At 40.3% G+C, this 16,324-nt stretch overlaps 1 protein-coding gene across 1 annotated transcript; it reads right to left on the bottom strand.

Moving 5' to 3' along the window:
• Nucleotides 1–14,944: 14,944 nt before the first annotated feature.
• LOC142180129 (uncharacterized) lies at nucleotides 14,945–15,532 on the bottom strand. The gene has a single exon (XM_075251057.1). The coding sequence runs from the start codon at nucleotides 15,530–15,532 to the stop codon at nucleotides 14,945–14,947; it is 588 nt and encodes a 195-aa protein (XP_075107158.1).
• Nucleotides 15,533–16,324: the final 792 nt, after the last annotated feature.

The raw sequence follows: 16,324 nt of genomic DNA, 5'->3' as shown, positions 1-16,324 counted from the left end.
TATATTGAATCATCCAATAACATATATCGATGTTCATAATAAAATATCAAAAAAAAAAATAGATAAACCTATTTCATTAAGGAAAAGATGAATACTAACAAGCAATAATAAGCAATCCAATATCAAAAAGTTAGTCTCACACATATATCTCGACGATGACTCAAACAAGGTCAATTTCAGGTGAACGATCAAGTATCCACACAATCCAATATAGCATAGAAGAACAAGGTATGAAACGAGTAAAGACATGTGATAAATAGGGTATGTAACAAGTAAAGACATGTAGCGAGTAAAGGCATATAGCAAGTAAAAGCATGTATCAAGTAAAATGTGTTTAACAAGTGAAAGCATGAAACCAGTAAAGACATTTAGTAAGTAAAAGCATGAAAAAATAAAGGAACAAGTAAAAGCATAAAATAAGTAACGACATTTAACAAGTAAAAGCATGAAATAAGTAAAGTCGTGAATAAACTAGTCCCACCGGCATGCTTTAAGACATGAAAATGCATATGCACTCATCACCTTGTATATATACCGTCCCTAACACATAGAACACGTAGAAAATAGACCAATCACATCATAATTCCCTCAAATCAAGGTTAACTACGATATTTACCTCTTTGCGAGACCAAGTCAATAATCCAACACAACTTTCCTTCTAGAACAAGCCTCCAAACCACTCGAAACTAGTCAAATAATACCCAAATAATTCAAAAAAAACTTTAGAAATTACCCTAGTATAAAAAATATTCGATCTTTATCATATTTGAAATATCAATAAAAAGTCAACTCGGGTTCACATGGTCAAAGTTTGAAATTAAGACCAATTTTCGTTTACCCATTCTTTCCCGAGTTCAATTATGTAATTTTTATCAAGATTGGACATCAAAACGAGGTTCAAATCTCCAAAACTATCCCTCATAAATTTTTTCCCAAATTCCAATGGATTGACTGGCTAATCACTTGATGACCCGGTGGAGACCTACACTTTAAAATACTAGATTTAGGGATAGAAATCTATGAGAATTCATGAAAATCAAAATTAGGTAAAAATTACTAACCTTAGAAATTGGAATGAAAATTCTCACAAAAAACTCCTCAATCCATGATCTAGGTCTCAAAAATGGTGAAAAGAATGGCTAAATCCCGTTTTTCATCTCTTTATATACATGTGCGTCAGGTGTTCTTCACGTTCGCGAAGTACCTGTCGTGTTCGCGAAGGTCAATGGTAAACTGATCATCGCATTCGTGAAAGCCTCCCCGCATCTGCGAAGGCTCTCGCCCCCAAGCCTCCGTGTTCGCTACTCTGTTGTAGCGTTCCAGATGAGGAAAGGACCTACAGCCCCCAAGCCTACGTGTTCGCATTTAGAAAAACGCATTCACTAAGGCCAAATCACCAAGACATCGCGTTCGTGAGCATCCCTTCATGTTCGTGTATAGTAAAACCACCCCATCCCCAATTAACCATTCGTGAACGCTAGACAAACTCCATATTCACGATGTACTATGCACTAGCAACGTGTACACAAATGGTCCAAACCTACCCTAAAACTCACCCAAGCCCCTCGGGTCTCATTCTAAACATCCATACAAGTATATAAACCTCATACAAACTCACTCGTAAGCTCAAAATATCAAAATAACATCAAGAATTAACCATCAAAACTCAAAGTTTTTAATGTTCTTAAACTCATTTTTCCAACTTTTAACTATACGCGCCAAAAAGGTCTCGGATCATCTGGACCCCAGCCAAATATGCGTACAAGTTCAAAATCATCATACAAACATACCAAAATTGTCAAAAGACCGATCCGAGATTTTTTACCAATAATATTGACTATGCTCAACTTCAATAACTTTAAAGTTCAAAATTCAAGTTTTCTTTGTATTTTCAGAGTTATTCAACTTTGTTTAAGTATCATATAAAATGTCGCATTATTTTCCTCTAATGATGTTTTGTGATATTAATTAGGCAAAATTGAATATCTTCTTTATTACAAAAAATAATCTGGTGATTTTTGTGATATTTAGGTAAAGTTAAATAGTAATTCGTTATAAAAAAATTATTTAGTAAAATTCATGCAATAAGGTAAATATTAATGACCATCGAGCTAACCCGATAGACAAAGCCTTCATAAATCATTTTTATAAACATGCGTTTAACGAGTTGATTGAAAGTCAATTTCCTCCTCCCATGTTAAACTCATCGTAATCCCAATGTTCTCAAGAGAGAAATCAAAATCTTAAGGAGGAAGGAAGAAAAGAGGTGAGATATTTTTGTGTAAAATATGAAAACTTAGCATCCGAACCTTTCAGAGTCGGATCTCCTCTATTATATACAAAGTCAGTTTTGGATCGGGTATTTACAACTCAAACCAGTACAAAAGAAGAAAACTACACTACACTATTACAATCTTGGGCTAAGCTATACAACTAAGTAACACATACAATTGGGTCCTAACTAGATATCCGCTAACATAACAAATGGTCCTTTATCAGGCAACAACCCACCGTAAGTTGAAGGAGGAAAGTGAAAAGTGGGGATTTTGATTACTTATTAGCGCCTTTTAGCTTTCGTTTTAGTTCAAAAGCGCTTAATTATATTCCCAAAAGCTAATAAAATATGCTTAATTATAGAAATATTGGAAGATGAGCTCCCAAGATGAAATCCACTTCAAGAAGGAGTAATCTGAACTTAAGGACAAAAACAGCACAAAAGCTCAAAATGCAGACCGCAGAATACCATCTGCGGCCGCAGGTCATGAAGTAATTCCATCAGAGAAGGTTGCAAGATGCGGACCGCACATGAAATTGTGCGGCTGCAGAAACTAGGTAAGAGCAAAAGTTCAGAGAACCTACATCCAAAGTTCAACAAAAGTGCGGACCGCACAACTATTATGCGGACCGTAGAAGAGCAAGGTACAACAGTAGCCACATTTGTGAGGACCGCAGAAGAGCAAGGTGTGGCCGCAGACACATTTGTGCAGACCGCAGAAAGAGAGAAGTGCGGCCGCAGGTTTTCCAATCCTGTCAGGCTGAGGCAAAGTGCGGACCGCACATGGAATTGTGCGGCCGCAGAACCTCTAAAAGGCCATTCTTGTCTGAAAATTTCAGCCCTGTATAAATAGAAGAATTTCACTTTTTTAGGTTAAGTTTTGACATTATCTGCTATAGTAGATGGTTTCTTTTACTCTTTTTGGTAGTTTTTGCTATTTTGAACTTTTTGAATATTGATTTCATCATTTTAATTATCAATATGGGTTTAATTATCATATCTTCTTCTATTTCTTCTATCTTAAGCATGAGTAGCTAGATTTTCACTAGGGTTGTGACCCAACCCTAGAGTGTAATCTTAATGGGTGTTTGATTTATTTCTTGTTTATGGTTGAAAATATTAGTTCATGACTATTTGACTTGGTCTCTACTTGAGAAAGAGAGACTTAGTCTAAAAAAACTTGGCAAATAAGAAATTAGGTAAATCGAGAGGTTGATAGTCCCAATTAAAGAGTTGAACCTAGAGATAGTAAAACCTGACTTGAGCTTTGTATCAATCATTTTGTTCAATACCCATTTGAACTTGAGAAAGCCAAATTGGGTAAAATCACTCTCTGACCGAGAGGTATTGAGTGGGTACTCGAGTGTTGATAGCTATAATACACCCCGACCAATAAAACAAGCTTTAAAATTTACAACCCGTTAGGCAAACACCTAGGTGAAGGTCATAGCCCTAGGCCTTTTACATCATTTGAAAAACAACAACAAAAGCACTTTCCTAGTTTCAATTCTTAGTTTGTAATCTTAGTTTAAATTAGACCTGAAAATAACCCAAGTTTGTGGAAGTGCAATTTGAGATAATTCAAGCTCATACACTATAATATATGCCCCTAAGTCCCATTCATAGCTCCCTGAACAAAATCGACCCTGACTCCTTGTTGGGTATTACTATTGCATCGACCGTTTCATAACCTTAAATAGAGGTGTGACTTGGACGAGATCAATTTTTGGCGTCATTGCTGGGGATCATAAAAATGGATTTAGCTATGTATTTGGTTTTGTGTGTGATTTATCTTCTTTTTCTTCCGTGTTACTGATTTTGTGAATTAATTGTAGGTGTAACAATGGCCCTCAACAATTATCAACTCGGAAATATGCCTTTGGGGGATGTGGACGCTGAAGATGACCAAGTTTAAGAGGTTCCTATTGAACCTCAAGCAAATAGACGAGTTCGGCTGCCTCAAGACAACGTCCCAGTTCCACCCCCGCCTCTACCAAGAGCATCTCCACACCGGATGTTGCCGAATGAAGGGTATGCAAGTGCCATAGTCCCGTCCCACATTAGGGAGGGCAACTTTCAAATCACGAATGTAATGCTCACATTGTTAGAGCAACGGGGATTCTTCACCGGAGCTCCAAGTCAAAATGCATATAAACACTTGAAGGGGTTTGTGGACATTTGTTGGGGGAGTAAATAGACAAACGTCTCCGAGGATGCTTTAAGGTTGAGGCTATTTCCTTTCTCTCTATGGAAGAAAGCCTTAGATTGGTTAGAGAAATTGGCAAACCATTCCATCCATACATGGGTTGAGTTGGCGGAGAAATTTACTTCCATGTTCTTTTCTCCTAGGCATATGGCTACTCTTAGAGACGAGATTCTAGCATTCAAACAAGAGCCCAATGAGCCGTTGCACGAAATATGGGAAAGGTGCTGAACTATAGTTAAAGAGTGCCCCAATAATGACATGACGGAGGCTATGATTCAACAAACATTCTACCGAGGGATCAATACGACCAATCAATATATGGTAAATCAACTTGCAGGTGAAAATTTCATGACAACGCTGTATGCGAAAGCTTGTGAGATTTTAGATGAAATGGCGGACACTTCATCGGTATGTAAAAGTATGGAAAATGTTCCTCAAGGTGATCCGAACGTGATTCACCTACATAAATAATTGCATGATCATGGGCAAGCCATTGCTGAGTTGACCACCACAATGAATCGATTTGCCAAGGCTCAACTTCAACAAGTGCAAAGTTCTAAGCAAGTCAATGCCATGGATGGAGTTAGTATTATGGTGAACAAAATAAGGCCCAAGGGCCCACAAGTGCAAAATCGTGTGGAGAATTATGTGCAAGAAGGCAATAAGTTTGATCAAGATGAATCTTACAATGAACAAGAGGAGGAAGTGCAATGCGTGAATAACTTTCAAGGGCAAAGAAACAACTCTCAAGGCCCAAATCAACAACAATGGCAACCTCAAGGTAATTGAAATTCTAACAACCAAGGTAATTGGAATGGTGGCAGTAATCAAGGGAATTGGAATAATAACAACAATCAAGGAAATTGGAGTAGTGGAAATAACCAAGGCAATTGGAGTGGTAACAACCAAGGATATTAGGGAGGAAACAACCAAGGGGGATGGAATAATAATCAAGGCAATCAGGGATCAGGTTTTCAAAGGCCCCCGATGTATCAACAATCGAGCAACCCGCCTCCTTATCCTTCCCATGGTCCAAGTTCTTCCAACAATAAGATGTGACGAATCGAGAATATGTTCAAGCAAATGATGGAGAAGAATGTCGACTCTGATGCCTAACTTGCCTCTCACAATACATCTATCTGTAACTTGGAAGTTCAAATGGGGCAACTTTCTCAAGCCCTAAATATCCATCCTAAGGGGGCACTACCAAGTGACACGGTAGTAAACCCAAAGGGTGGGAACAACACGGGACATAACATGGTCGTTACTACAAGGAGTGGAAAAGGTGGGGATGCACCCACCTCAAGTCAAAGAAAACTTGTGGATGATGAGCAAGTGGTTCAAGAAGATGAGACCCCGAATAATGTGGTGCAAGCAAATGATGAAGTGCGGATTGATATCGATGACAATGTGGAAGAAGCTCGAGAGGAAGTGAACCCGTCTAGGGATCACATTGTTGACATACCTGAACCGGTAGTGCAAAAGGCTAAGGCACCAATGCCTAGGCCTCCTCCTCCATATCCTCAAAGTCTTGCCAAGCAAAATGGCGAGAATCAATTCAAAACGTTCATTAACATGATGAAGAGTCTATCAATCAATGTGACATTGGTTGAGGCCTTGGAGAAAATTCCCGGTTATGCAAAGTTTATGAAGGATTTAGTGACAAAGAAGCGGTCGATGAATTTTGAAACTATAAAACTGACTCATCAAATGAGTGAAATTGTGCATTCAATCGCTTCCAAGTTGGAGGATCCCGACGCTTTCACGATTCCTTGTACAATTGGAAGTGCCGAGTTTGCAAAAGTTCTTAGTGATCTTGGGGCAAGTATTAATTTGATGCCCTATTCGATTTTTAAGACTTTGGGAATAAAGCAACCAAGACCCATATCTATGAGATTACAAATGGTCGATCGTACCATAAAGAGACCATTGGGAGTGATTGAAAATGTATTGGTTCATGTTGATAAATTCATTCTTCCAGCAGATTTTGTCATTCTTGATTGTGAGGTTGATTATGAGGTATTGATTATTCTTGGTAGACCTTTTCTTGCTACGGGGAAGGCTCTAGTTGATGTTGAAGCCAGAGAACTTACCTTCCGGGTTGATGATGAAAAAGTGGTTTTCCATGTGTGTAAGTTCATGAGGCAACCCAATAGCAAAGAGGTGTGTTCTTTCGAGGACTTGGTGACCAATGTGATTGTAGATACATTGGAGGTCGTCTTGCTCAACTTTTATGATGACGAGATGGATGGATTCATGGAATGTATGAACTCTTTGCAAGGAATGGGGTCGTACACTTATGAACCCCGCAAATTGTCCTTGGATCTTGAAAATAGCACAAATCCTCCTACAAAACATTCAGTTAAAGAGCCTCTTATCTTAGAGTTGAAGCCATTACCTCCACGTCTTTGGTATGAATTTCTTGGCACTTCTTCTACTTTACCGGTTATTGTTTTCAATTGTTTGACTAACGTGTAGGTAGACTCTACATTGGCGGTGCTACAAAAGAGGAAGAAGGCTATTGGATAGACATTGGCAGATATTCGGGGGATAAGCCCCATATTTTGCATGCACAAGATTAACTTGGAGGAAGGTTGCAAACCATCTATTGAATATCAAAGGAGACTCAATGAAGCCATGCAAGGGGTTGTCAAAAAAGAGATCATCAAGTGGTTGGATGGCGGGGTTATCTACCCCATTTTCGATAGTTCATGGACTTCTCCGGTTCAATGTGTCCCGAAGAAAGGGGGCATGACGGTGGTCACCAATGATAAGAATGAGTTGATTCCTACAAGAACGGTGACCGGGTGGAGAGTGCGTATGGACTATCGTAAGCTCAACAAAGTCACAAGGAAAGACTATTTTTCACTTTCCTTCCTTGACAAAAATGCTTGATAGATTGGACGGCCGTGTTTTCTATTGTTTCCTTGATGGGTATTCCGGCTATAACCAAATTCTTATTACTTGGGAGGATTAATAGAAAACTACATTTACATGTCCTTATGGTACTTTCACCTTTAAGCGGATGCCATTTGGGTTGTGCCATGCACCGGCGACTTTTCAAAGGTGTATAATGGCGATCTTTACGGACATGGTGGAGGGTTACCTGGAAGTCTTCATGGATGACTTTTTGGTGGTTGGAAATTCTTTTAATGATTGTCTCACAAACTTGGATAAAGTATTGGCAAGATGTGAAGAAACAAACTTGGTGCTCAATTGGGAGAAATATCATTTCATGGTCGAGGAAGGCATTGTCCTTGGCCATGAGATCTCAAAGAATGGCATTGAAGTTTACAAGGCAAATATTAAGGTGATTTCTAAACTTCCACCTCCAACTTCGGTGAAAGGCGTGTGGAGTTTCTTAGGCCACGTGGGATTTTACCGGCGTTTCATAAAGGATTTCTCTAAAGTGGTGAACCCGTTGTGCAAGCTTTTGGAGAAAGATGCTAAGTTCCACTTCAATGATGATTGCATGAGAGCCTTTAAATTGCTAAAGTTCAAGTTGACTACTACTCCTATTATCACCGCTCCAAATTGGAGTGTCCCTTTTGAGCTCATGTGTGATGCAAGCGATGTAGTGGTAGGGGCTATTTTGGGGCAACGCATCAATAAGATATTTTATCCTGTCTACTATTCTAGTAAGACCATGAATAGTGCCCATGTCAAATACACCGTTACGGAGAAAGAGCTCATTGCCATTGTGTTTGCTATTGAGAAGTCCCGCCCGTACTTGATGGGTGCAAAAGTAATTGTCCACATGGATCATGCGGCACTTCGTTATCTTATGAGCAAGAAAGATTCCAAAGCCCCATTGATGAGATGGGTGCTTTTGTTGCAATAGTTTGATATAGACATCCAAGATAGAAAAGGAAGTGAAAACCAAGTGGCGGACCACTTGTCTCGTTTGGAGGAGGAGGGGAGGCCACATGATGGCCTTGAAATCAATGACTCCTTCCCCGATGAGTAACTATTGGCTATTTCAATGAAAGAGGTGTCATGGTTCGCGGATCTAGTAAATTTTCTTGTAAGTGGTAGCATCCCAGATGAGTTCTCTTCAAACCAAAGGAAGAAGCTCAAACGGGATTGTCAAGGCTATTATTAGGATGAACCATACCTTTTCCGGATTTGTACGGATAGAGTGATTAGAAGATGTGTACTGGAGGAGGAACAATGGGAAATCCTTGAAGCTTGTCATTCTTTGTCGTATGGTGACCACCATGGTGGAGCAAGAACGGCGGCCAAAGTGCTAAGTTGCGGTTTCTATTGGCCCATTCTTTACAAAGATGCAAGTGATCTAATCAAGCGTTGTGATGAATGTCAAAGGACCAGTGGAATCTCAAAGAAAATGAGATGCCCCTCACCACCATTTTAGAGATTGATATTTTTTATGTGTGGGGTATTGATTTCATGGGTCCTTTTGTGAGTTCTTATGGAAATACCTACATCTTGATCGCGGTTGATTATGTGTCCAAACGGGTTGAGGCTGTTTCTTTACCCAACAATGAAGTGAGAAGTGTGGTGGCGTTTTTACAGAAGAATATTTTCATAAGGTTTGGAACTCCACGGGCTATCATAAGTGATGGTGGGTCGCATTTTTGCAACAAATATTTTGACACCTTACCCACCAAGTATTGTGTCACTCATAAAGTCACGACTCCTTATCATCCATAAGCAAGTGATCAAGTGAAAGTCTCAAACCGGGAGATAAAGAGTATTTTGTAAAAAACAGTGAATGCTAACCGGACGGATTGGTCCAAGAAACATCATGATACTTTATGGGCTTATAGGACGGCTTACAAAATACCTATTGGAATGTCTCCATGTCGATTGGTGTTCGGAAAAGTTTGTCATCTTCCGGTGGAACTTGAGCACAAAGCCATGTGGGATTTAAAGAAGTTGAATCTTGAGTGGGATATCGCCACCAACTTAAGGGTGGTACATTTGAATGAGTTGGATGAGTTCTAGTACCATGCATACACAAGTTCATCCTTATACAAAGAGAAGATGAAATATCTTCATGACAAGTACATTTAGAACAAAGAGTTTAAAGAGGGTGATCTTGTATTATTGTTCAATTCACAGTTACAGATGTTTCTCGGAAAGTTAAAGTCTAAATGGAGTGGCCCGTTTGAGGTTGTGGGTGTGACACCCTTTGGTACATTGGACTTGAAGAATAAAAATGATGAGGTATTTAGAGTCAATGGTCACCGGGTGAAGCATTATCTGGGAAAAGTTGGTGATGGCCATGTCGTGGTAGTAATTCATTTCAAGTGATGGTAATTTGCGTCGTATCACGACATTAAATCAAGCACTTCTTGGAAGGCAACCCATGTTTCTTTTTCTTTTTCTTTTCTTCTTCTTTAGATAGATCTTATTGTGTGCTAACTGGATTTGAAGTATGTTGTAAAAACGAGTGTGATTTACAGGAACTGTGCTCGAAAAAATTGGCTAAGTATGGGAAAAGTGTGGGCCGTACAATTTTGAATGCTACAGTAGAAGGTAAGTGCGGCCGCACAATTCTTGTGAGGACCGCACAAATTGAGATGGAAAAATGCAAACTCTCTGAAGTTTGTTTGTCAGAGAAACAGCCAAAGTGCGGCCGCACAGCGAATTCTGTGGTCTGCACCAAAATTTGTGGCCGCACAGCTAAATCTGCAGACCACAGATCATCAAAGGAAATTGGACCTCCAGGTAACAGAGTGCGAACCGCAGAAGGAATTCTACGGCCGCACTTGCCTCGTTGTTCCTTAGCCAGATCTGTTGTGTATAAATAGTAATGCTAAGGCTACTGTACAAATTTTTCATTCTTTGAGCACTCAAAAAAAGGGGGACTAAAACTTTGCACATATCTGTTCAATCATCTACCACCTAGATACGCATATGTGATCATTCCTTAGCACTGGTTCATTACTGGTATGTTCAAATCACTTCTAGGATTCTTTAATATTCTTAGTTTAATTTACAATTTGTTAGTTATTTTAGACCATTTGTCATTAAAAGTCAATTATATATCCATGTGGGGTGTAAATTATATTAGGTCAACTCCTAATTGCTATTTGGGGAATGGGTATCTTGATTATCATGTTTAATTGCTATTACCATGTCCAATTTGTGCATAAATCGAAACCCTTAAGAAATTTGCCCGATCTGATTTTGAAATCTATGGCCGCACAAGAAATTGTGCGGTCCATAGAAGTGTTGACTAAGGCAGTTGGTGAGGCAAAAATTGTGCGGACCGCACTTAAAATTGTACGGACCATAGAAATCCCATCGCGGAAGTAGAAAAGTGTGTGCGGCCATAGATCAGGCCAATCTCTATCTTCAGAGAGTTGCTATTTTTAGGTACTCATAGTGCGGTCGCACTGACAATTATACGGACTGCACTTCAGATGTATGGTCACACTTAAAATTGTGTGGACCGCACTTCAGATGTGCGGTCGCACTTAAAATTGTTCGGACCGCATTTTCATTTCTGCGGCTGCAAGTTCAAATTGCGTGGTCCACACAACCCAGGCTGTGGCCGCACTTGCAATTATGCGGACCGCACTTTCCCACCCTGCAAACATGTTTTGTTCTGTGAATGTATGTTTATCTGCACTTGAACTAGAACTGACTCCTGTTGTTGTTTGTTATAGAAAATGGTTAGATCACGAGGTTGTGGTGATACATCAAAGGGGAGGGGTGAACCTTCCAGAGGCAGAGGCAAAAGTAATTTACCCCTCGCCCTTCAAAGGGTAATCAGTAAGAAAGCCACAGCCGGCCGAGGTAGAGCTGCAGGGCCCGCTGAATCAAGCTTTTATGCCCCATCTAGGGAAGCATTGGAGGGCGACTCAGTGCAAGTGCAGCCTGTTGTTCAATCACAGCCACAACAGCTTCAGGGAAGATATCAACTCCGAAACGAGCCTTCCTCCTCTGAGAGCACTTCTGAGGGTTCAGAAGGTGATAGTCAGGCTTTGGAGCCCTCATCCACACATGCCCCTGATGCACCTGCTAATACAGTGGATGATGATGATATTCCGGATAATGGTCGAGGGGGTGATACCAAAGTTACCGGCCTTGAGAGGTCGAAGAAGAAAGATATGTGGGAAGATAGGTTTGTTAGTCTGGCTCCTTACACAAGTTTTCTAGATTGGTGGCCAGTGAGATCGCTCACTCTTGAACCTCAATTCATGTTTAAAGACCTTGACAAATACAACCCGGCAGTGTTAAGATAGTTCTGGGAGCGGAAGGGGTGGATGTGGCACACCAAAAGTATGGTAGATGCTAAGGAATACCTGGTCCGGGAATTTTACGCCATTGTGGTGCATATAAAGAAAGGGACCAAGGTAGCAAAAGTGAGAAATTTAAAGGTGAGATTCGATCAGAACACCCTGAACATGTATTTAGGGTTTGAGGATGTGGAGCCAGTGCAATACCTGGAAAAGTTAGCACTGGGAGATGCAGTTCAACCATGGCTAGCTGAGATTATTGCAACTCCGGGGCCACGTCCAGCTTGGATCACAACAGGGGTTCCTATTCAGCGGTTCCCTAAATTTGAGGCAAAGGAATGTTAAACATTCGTGTGTAGCAGACTAGACCCGTGTCGAAATGAAACAAATCTTCCAACTATGTGGGCAGTGCTAGTCGCCTCTATCATGGTTGGGTACCCAATCAATGTGGGTGTCGTGATATCGGCCAACATGTCTGTGGTCGCAGGCAAGGTGACACCTCCTACCCATATCCCAACATTATCACTGAGTACCTTACGGATGCGGGGGTGGAGCCGAAGGATTTTGATACCAAGGTGCGGGCGAAGAAGCCCTTCTCATGGTATTCTTTGATGAGTGGTGGAAACCCAAAGAAAAAGGGTCAACCCTCTACTACTACAGGCCAGTCTGATGAGCCCGACGGGTAGTTGTTGAGACATTTGGCATGCCATCTACTTTAGCAGAGCCTTATGATAGTGCAGCAGTTATGTCTCCACCTCCTTCTTCAGGTCCTTCAGCATTAGTGCCTTCCACATCGGCTTTGAAGTCGGTGCTTATGCCTTCTGCTCCACTATCTACGCTGCGATTCTCCCAGACTTTGGCGAGCCTCAACAACTAGATACAGATAGCTACTGCAAAGCTGTCTGACTTATCCGGTCATGTTGCAGTGCAGTCATCTATGTCGGCACCCCAGATACCTCCGACAGTGGAAGAGACTTTGACGAATCTCCTGGAGAACCAGACCACTAGAATGAACACCTTGGTGCAGCATGGATTAGCGATTGAGGAGCTGGGAAAGCAAGTAAAGAAAATGAGGAAATCTCAGGCGTCCAAGAAATCAATTGAAAAACTGCAGAAAGAGGTGATCAAGATTGTTGCAGCTGGAGATCTTCCATTTGACATGCTGATAGATCCAGCACCGTCACCACCACCACCACCACCACTATCAGTTCCAGTAGCACCAGCTGGCTAGTCTGACGAGCCAGACCTGGCTGCCGACACTGCTGAGGCGGTACGCTAGATGTTCACCAACCCAGCTACTCCCACAGTCGAGGATGATAAGATCCAATTACAAGAGACTGAGGACGGTGACGCTGCTGTGGACACAGAGATACCCAAGGCGACATAGGAAGTCTTTTTTACTCTTACCCTTTCTTTTACTCTTATTTTGTTAAGCATTGGGGACAATGCTTACTTTTATTCGAGGGGGTGGAGTTATTTTATATTTGGATGGTTTTGATGATGTATTTTGATAACTATGAGACAAATTGGCCTATAATTAACTTAGTACAATTTTCTCCTTATTTCTCGTTATGTATATATTCTCTTTTATCCTTCACCATGTATATTCATTTAGTTTTCTATAGTTGGTGCTTATTAGCTTCTTTATCTCTATGTTTGTCTTATTTTTTACTTAGTAGCTTCTTTTTTCTTTAATTGCTTCTTTTTATGTTTTAGTGGACAATAAGCCTTTGGTTTTCTTAATGCCACGGTTCTTTCCAAAGGTGGTTTTTGTGTGAACCGGGTGACTCTTCCCAACGATGGATGGCGTGACAACCTTCTTAAGGGATTGAGTCCGTTTTTGGTAGTTAGGTAATAATAGTAGTAATAATGAATAAAAACACCTAATTAAGTCATGCTCGAAGAGTCAAACGTGCTTCACTTGGTACCAACACACTTAACTACGTGCTTATGGTTAAAAATAAGGTTTTTGGAAAGAAATAGCTCTAGTTAGTGACCTTTTGACTCTTGTGTTGACTCAGGCAATCGTCGAATGGTTTAGTCGAACCATAGTGATCTTCAACCTTGAATATGGTCGTTGTAAAAGAAAGAAGTAGAAAGGCTAGATCCTAACTCCAAGGCATTATCAGATCTCACAGTCAACATCTTAGAATTAAACTGTGTGTGGACCATGGCAATGAAGGCTTTAAGAATAGGAAAAGCATTTGATTTTGCTTTCAGTAAATGGGTCCAAGTAGTTCTTGTAAAATTATCAACAATTGTTAGAAAATATTTGCAGCCATCATGTGTAGGAACATTATAGGGGCCCCAAATGTCAACATCAATTAATTGAACATGTGAATTGGTATGAATTGTGCTATCGGAGAAGGATAGTCTAGTTTGCCTTACCATTGGACAAATATTATAAATAAAATCTTGTTTGCTAGAAAGTAAAGGAGAAATATATGGAATAGATTTCAAATTAATAAATGGAATGTGCCCCAATCTACTATGCCAAAGAGTGTTCATTTTATTCAAATATGGAGTATTTACAAATGGAGTAGAAGAAACAGAACACTTAACATCATTCTTATCACAAGCAGGGAAAATAGAGATATTAGAACAAGTAAAAAAGAGGGTTGGATGGTAGTAGGAGTTGTCGAGGGAGGCAGGTGCAAGGTGTAAAGACCATGTTGTGTTTTACCAAATACCGGAGGCCTCCTCATGGAAAAGTCTTGTATAAAACAGGCAAAGGAACTGAAGATAAGCAAACACTTCAATTGGGAGACCATCTTGTGTAAAGATATCAAGTTGTACTGACAACTAGGAACCAAGAGCACATGTGACAGAATAGTACCATTGGTTAAAGGTAAATCTCCAACACATGTTACTTTGACTTTATAACCATTAGGTAGGATGACCAAGTAAGGAATGGGTAATGGTTTAATATTTTAAAGAAGATTACTATGTGAGGTCATGTGATCAGTGGCCCCAGAGTCTAAAATCCAAGAGTGTTTATCAACTTTACAAAGCAAGAAAGTACTAAATGAACACTCAGGCTTATTGCTAGAAAAGAAACTAAGGATACCTACAAAGTTCACAGAATCAGCAGGATTAGAGACTGAGGTAGAAGACTGATCAGACACATAATATTGTTGTAACAAAGAAAGCAGTTGGCTGCATTGCTCAAGTGTCAACCCCGGAATAGCTAGAACGTGGAAATTGGTGTCTTAGTGAAAGGCCTAGTCCCAAGCTGAGCAAATTGCTTAGAAACATCTAGCTCAGTATGGACAATGGCAGCAACCCTTTTATTACTGTTGGTGAACTTGAAGTTTGGGGGAAATCCATGTTTCTTATTACATTTCTCCATTGTATGCCAGGTTTGTTGCAGTAGCTATATACCACATTAGGCCTCCTGGGATCAAAGGTGGTCTTAGGATGAAAAGTAGATCTTGAGACCCCCACCGAGAATGAAGCAAATTCTAAGCTGAAGTAGGAAAGAGGATGTTGAATTTCTCGTTGTCGCTCATTATTCACCAGAAGAGAGTAGGCCTTGTTAATAGTAGAGAAGGGACCCGTCGTAAGCAGATTAGTCCTAGCATTGGAATAACTATTATTCAAACCCATCAGAAATTGGTAGAACCTTTGATTCTCCTCACGTTTTTGAATATCCAGTCTACTACCCCCACAAGTCCAGTGAGAATCCGTATGAACAGTCAATGTGCTGAGTTCGTCCCAAACACTTTTCATCCTTACATAATACTCAGGAAACCTCATTGAGCCCTGAGAGATTGAGGCACGTTCCTTTTTTACCCGATAAACCCTAATTCCACTTAGCTGACCATACCTCTCTTCCAATTCCATCTAGACATCTTTGGCAAGTTGACAATAGAGGACACTCTTACGAATTACCGGAGAAAGAAGGTTGTGGATCCACGAGATCACTATGTTATTACACATATCCCACTGACGAGAGAAAGGTGAATTTGGAGGTGGCCTCTCACAGTCACATTGAATGAAATATAACTTATTCTTAACCGAGAGAGCAATAAGCATATTCCTACACCAATCGCGATACTTATTCCCATCGAATATGACGCCCACTAGTGAAAGCCCCAAATTCTTTGATGGATTAATGTAAAGGGGATAGTTATGATCAATTGTGTCATCGAGTGAATTATCACAACCAGAGTGCTCAGACGAAGTACAAAGAGACTTATCAGAAACTAGAAAGCCATAACGGAAGAGGTGAATCCAGTATTGTTGCAAATTAAGGGTTTCGTTACTGTATAACTCTCTGATCATAAACAAACAAATTTATGGGAAATGAATGCAAGAAAGCAGAATTCAATGCAAATCGAAAGGAAAATGAGAGAAATCACTGGCGAGAAACCGAAGTCCGACGAAACGGCGAACAGAAAAATGTGATTCATTCGCCAACAACAAAGAACAACGAGATGCCCATGAAATTGAAGAACACTGCTCAAATCACCCGGATACACCGATGTGATACCATGTTAAACTCATCGTAATCCCAATATTCTGAAGAGAGAAATCGAAATCTCAAGGAGGAAGGAAGAACAAAGGTGAAATATTTTCGTGTAAAATATGAAAACTGAGCATCCGAACCTTCCAGAGTCGGATCTCCTCTATTAT

Source organism: Nicotiana tabacum, chromosome 4, assembly GCF_000715075.1.
Source record: "Nicotiana tabacum cultivar K326 chromosome 4, ASM71507v2, whole genome shotgun sequence".
NCBI lineage: Eukaryota > Viridiplantae > Streptophyta > Magnoliopsida > Solanales > Solanaceae > Nicotiana > Nicotiana tabacum.
Note: the sequence above shows the minus strand (reverse complement) of the source record. Positions and strands in the feature narration are given on the sequence as shown.

Excerpts from the sequence above, each read along its gene's own strand:
- LOC142180129 (XM_075251057.1), bottom strand. The coding sequence starts at position 15,532 with ATGGAATTGGAAGAGAGGTATGGTCAGCTAAGTGGAATTAGGGTTTAT.